The sequence below is a fragment of the Buceros rhinoceros genome, unplaced genomic scaffold, assembly GCF_000710305.1.
Source record: "Buceros rhinoceros silvestris isolate BGI_N320 unplaced genomic scaffold, ASM71030v1 scaffold1677, whole genome shotgun sequence".
Taxonomy (NCBI): Eukaryota; Metazoa; Chordata; class Aves; order Bucerotiformes; family Bucerotidae; genus Buceros; species Buceros rhinoceros.
In genome coordinates, this window is record NW_010423730.1 from 84,061 (window position 1) to 89,338 (window position 5,278).

Below are 5,278 nucleotides of genomic sequence, written 5' to 3' on the forward strand. Positions count from 1 at the left end.
GCCTGTGCTGGGAAAGATTTACTGTGCACTGGCAACCCACTCATTGCAATACCTACCATGAATGAGTTGCCATAAAAATGCTGCAGGTACCATTGGATTGCCTCTTGCTTTCAGCAAATTGGAAATAAGGCACGAGCAACTGGAAATAAGGCACAAACAATGTTTTGTCTGATTTGTTGGTTTATATGAGGTTGTGAAAACAGCTAAAGTTGTCCAGCTACTGTACAGCAGCCCAGACAGGAGTCACTGCTATCAGGGTAGCAGTGAAAGGTGAGGAAAACATAGAAATTGCTCATAGAAATTGGTCCAATCACCCAATGAAGTGAGAGCATCCCCAGCTCTGCTGGTACATCAGTAGGCAAGCTCCTGGATGGCCCAAGAATTTGCATTGCCTCTCCAGTTTCTGCATGGTGAAGGGTAACAAGGAGGAAGAGGCTTAAGTACAAATTGTCTGTATGGCTTAGAATAACTGGATGCACTTGGAAGTTCTGGATTTTCAAACAATTAGGCTGTCCGCGGTGTTCTGAGCAGCATTAGCAGACACAGGAAGCATAAATACATCTACATTTTGAAAAAGGAAAAACCCGCAGTGCTTTAGGACTTTCACTGATCCAGCAATTTACTGTGATGCCTCTTTGGAAAACTATGGCCTATGGAGTTGTACCTTGTTCACCAATTCCAAGATACGTATTTCACACCCCTGCACCTCCTGAAAACAAGTCTTCCCTTCTGAAGGATAAGAAGACAACAGCAAAATTAAGTTAAAAGTTGAAAGACAGTAAGTTGTTCTATGAAATTTTTCAGGCTATTATTAAAAATTCCTTATTTAAACAAATAAATGCTTGTAACCCTCAAACAAAAATGAAATACAAGAAATATTTTCTCAAAATATTTATGTTTTGCTAGAGCAAATTAAAGAAAACATTCAACCATTTTGACTTAGCTTATAAGCCTCTCCCTCGAGGCACAGCTGCAGACAGAGAGGAATTGTTCCAAATACCCATCAGTCCCCAGAAGGCAAGGGCCAGCCACATAATTAGACATCGAGCAAAAAGCTTACTCCTTGTTCCGTTCTATTTACAGCTTCTTTTACGTAAATGCTCGGGTCCTTACCTAACTTTTATTGAAAGGAAAATGCTTGACATTTTGCCCAGGTAGCTACTGAGCATCACTGAATTAGGACTTCAGGCTGTGACACACATACACAACTGTCACACCCATGAATATTAATAAAAGGTTATTACTTGAAACAGAGATAAGAAAAGCACCTTCCAACACCAGCCCAAAAACATAAATCACCAAGTTCTCTCCACCTGATTGAGGACTTTTGTCTAATTAAAGCTGAAGGACAACCTCTGACTGGCTAACTGTTTTAGAGAAGGCATGGCAAAGGAGGGGGAAAGCCCTTTTCAAGATGTAACAATCAGAAAACTGCTGAAGGCTGTTCCAAGCAAAGAACATGAGCCCTTCCCAAAGCCACTGTTATTAAGCTGCCACACTCCCAAGGGAAAAAAAAAAAACCCAGCCCACTCATTATTTTTGTTCCACCATAGCCATGAATGTTCACAGAAGGCCCCTCACCACTGATGTCATTTTGCACGGGGAGGGTGTAAGAGACCTTATTCCTTGGTAACTCAGAGACAAGAGCTCAGCTCTCTCCATATCCTTTGGCTGGGAACTGCCCACCTCTACCACAAACTGCCAGGATTTGCCTTCTCTTTTCATGCCAACTGCCTGTCAGGTGGGTAAGAACAAAAACCAAATATTGCAAAGCAGGACACAAGTGATCTGAGCAAAGTATGAGATACAGGGACTTTAATACAGACTTACTCCAGAGAAATCACTTAATCCTTCTGCCTCAGTTTTCCCACCTGAAAAAAAGCAGCAACTATTAACCACCTACTTTGTAGGTCATATATTTGCAAAGCCTTCAGGGAGATGAAAAGCATTATATAAACTATATGCACACATGCTTACACTGATTATTTTTCTCTGTGCAAACATATCTTTTTCTTCTTCTTCATTGCTCCTCCTCTCATTATATCAGCAGTCTCATGTGGAGGAGGATGAGGAACTGCTGACAGCTGAAGTATTTTCCAGAGTTGTTCTTTTGAGATTCAGATACGCAACCACTCAACACAGCCCTGTGTTCAGCTGACTGTTTCCTTAATAGCTTTGCGCTTTCATGTGTTTCCTCATTTTCTGTTACACGAATTTAAAGCAATCTGATTTCCAAGTTAATCTGAAATGATGCAAGATCCATTAGCTGAGGGTATCATTTGCAAAATAACTCGGAGGGACAACTTCCACTCACTATACTTTCAGGTATGCTCTCAGCAAACAAAAGCAGGGTTAGTGATGTGAATAAAGCCAGTAGGATTTGACCTAAGTATGTCAGTATATAGCAAGAGCACAGAGATATAAGCCCAACTGCATAAGAAGCTTGTAATAAATGCAACAGCTTCTCCACAGCCTGAGTTTTACGCCAATGGGCAGCCCTTTTGTGACAGTGCTTATACAAATGGCGATCAGAATACGCGTACAGTTTTGCAGAAGGCCACCTATAAGCTCCTTTCTTAAGATTTGTAGATCCGCATTTTCTGAGGAATGCGATTTAAATATTTTATGGAATAAAACTACTGTTTCAATTATTACAAAGTAATCCAGAGTGAAACTGAGGACTTGTGCTTTGAAAACAGCTCCACATTGACAGGTTCCATTAGAGATAACAGATGCTGACCCTTTGCACCCGAGGGCAGAATTGGGCTTTCTGACTTGCGGCATCCAGAAATGACCATTTATGCTCATGGCTGGAACAAACCGCACTGGCATAGGTTGCGTAGAGAGGTTGTGCAGTCTCTTCCCTGGAGGTGTTCAAAAGCCATTTGGATACAGACCCAGACAACTGGCTGTAGATGGCCCTGCTTGAGCAAGGGTTTGGACAAGATGACCTTCAGAGGTCCTTTCCAATGTCAACCATCCAGTGACTCTGTGAAATGGGCAGTTTGGTGCACCTTGGGTGAATGTCCTCTGACTGCCACTACAACCTGTGATTTGGATACTGTGAAGGTGTCAGAAGTAACACGTCAAAGCTGTCCTTGAGTAAATGCAACTGGAAGCATCCAGCCTAATGAAGTGACAATTGTTAGAGGCTGGAAGCTGAAGGAAATCCCAGGGTAGAGGCTGAGGGACAGAGAAGTGAATGGATTTTCCTCATCCTCTTCAACAACTGCAAATCCTCCTACTTTCAAAAGTGTATTCAGTCAATAGCTTACTGGCAGGAGGTCATGCACATATTTCACAACAGCAACAGTCTCATTTGTTTTAACTGATCACCTAATGTAGGAAAGCTGAGCAATACCACAATAAAAAATACAACAGATAAATTTTCCAATGTCTTTGCCTTAAGGAAGCAGCCAAAAAGTTAAAGTTGATAATGCTACCAAAAGTTTTGGAGGACAATTGTCAAGAAACAACACTTCATCTCTGTATTGAGCTTCTTCAAGCACACCAAAATATCTGTGGTTAAAAAAAGAAAAAGAGAAAGGTTTTTGGGTAGCTTTGCTCCTGCCAAGCAATCTGCTCTCAATCGACTACATAATTTCTCATGCTATCACGCCAAAACTCAAAGGCGGAGAACACACTGACTAGCAATCTAATGTTTGAAGTATTGTAAAAGGGAAGAAGCAATCACGCCTGCATTTAGAAAATGGGATGGTGGTCTCATTAGAAAGGAATTCAATTGCAGTAGTTACCTCGGCATGTAAAGGACTCGCTCTGCCACCACAAATCCCACCCTGAAGAAGAGGTTGCTGGCTGGGATGAATGGGAAAACCAGGAACAACAAGCCAACCAAAACTTCTTTGTGTTCCAGTTTCTGCAATAACACAAAATTAAACAAATATCAACTAAAAAAAATCCAACTTAATTCACCACTAACTTTCCCTTTTCCTTTTGAAATTCTTATTCATAAAAGCAGCTTAGATAAAAGTTTGTTACGTTTTGCATTTAATGTATTGCAAGACACTGTTCTTCCATTTTTACCCAATTTCTGCTTCCGATATGCCCAGACAGTGCACAAACACTAACCACAGTGTGTATTATTACCCTTGGTATCTTTTCCAGGGTCAGCTCTATTGTATGCAACTCTCTTGACATGGCATAGGTAGTACTTAAAAAGACACCCCATATTGCTCATGTGTAAGTACAGAACAGTGTGAATGTGTACATTAGCATGTCTACCGCAGTGTGGCTGTTATGTAAATAAACAATCCCCTATCACATACACACAGACTGCTGTGTTCAATCCTAAATATTTATAACGAGAAAAAGCTGTTCAGTTGCATTTTGTGCAAAGAAAACTAGCCCCGAATAGCACATTAATGCAGTCATTTTATCCCTTTTGAGACAGTACCTAAATGTGAAGTGATACTTTTGCACACAAGGTCTCCATGCTCATACAGAGTTGGAAATTTGAGACACGCTGTATGTTAAAATTAACGTTCTTTACTTGAGCTCAGTTAACGCCCTTCACTTAAGCTCACTGTAATGCTGGCTTGCTCACTGAGGAGAAATCAAATTGTCACATGCAATCCAAAAGAACTGTGATCTGCACAGCAGACAGAAGTGTCTCAGGATGCCAGGATCAGCAGCAGCCACTGTTCCTGCCATGGAGACACCCAAGCCTTCTCTGGCAAGGTGAGTTTCAGATTTAGCTCCACCCCAAGAGAATCAGCTCGTCTGTCTGTTAATGTTCTGAAAGAACGGCAGCACTAACAAACAGAAGTGTAGCATCAGGTCTGTTAAATCACCCAAGCAGACATCTGTGCTTTCCTGCCCTGCCATACCACTGCCTCATCAGCCCCTGCAGTGCCCTTTTGCAGTCATGGGGAGAAGCTTTGTCACACTTCAAAACAGATACAAACAGAATTGCTTAACGGTTGCAAGAGTTCCTAATTGTTGTGGGCCACTTCTCAACTTTGGAGAGCAAATTGACTTCTCTTTACTGGAGGGATCTAAATTTAGAAATGTTCAACAAGATTTTTGGGTAGAGGAACATTGATAGAGTGCTATCGAAGATGTGGGGCCAAGCAGTACAACCTGCTCAGCTTTTGCACAGCTACAGACTGTGACAGCAGTGACCCCTGGCCTAGTCAGTGGCTGAAATTCAGAGTCCTAGTATTAAAATATATTCATCTATTCTATGGGAAAGACAATGAACATTTTCTGTGGGTACCAAATGCAAGGGTACATATGTCAGGAGTCTCTGATGTCACTT

The 5,278-nt window shown here is 41.5% G+C and overlaps 1 protein-coding gene across 1 annotated transcript in view; it reads right to left on the reverse strand.

The window, feature by feature from the left end:
* The window catches only part of TMTC1 (transmembrane and tetratricopeptide repeat containing 1), a gene marked incomplete at its 5' end in the record, with an annotated part of 73,258 nt that overhangs the window by 55,148 nt on the left and 12,832 nt on the right, over window positions 1-5,278 (reverse strand). The window contains one exon of the mRNA XM_010140494.1: window positions 3,756-3,877. Coding sequence (XP_010138796.1) covers window positions 3,756-3,877 — 122 coding nt within the window. The remainder of the gene's footprint in view (window positions 1-3,755; window positions 3,878-5,278) is intronic.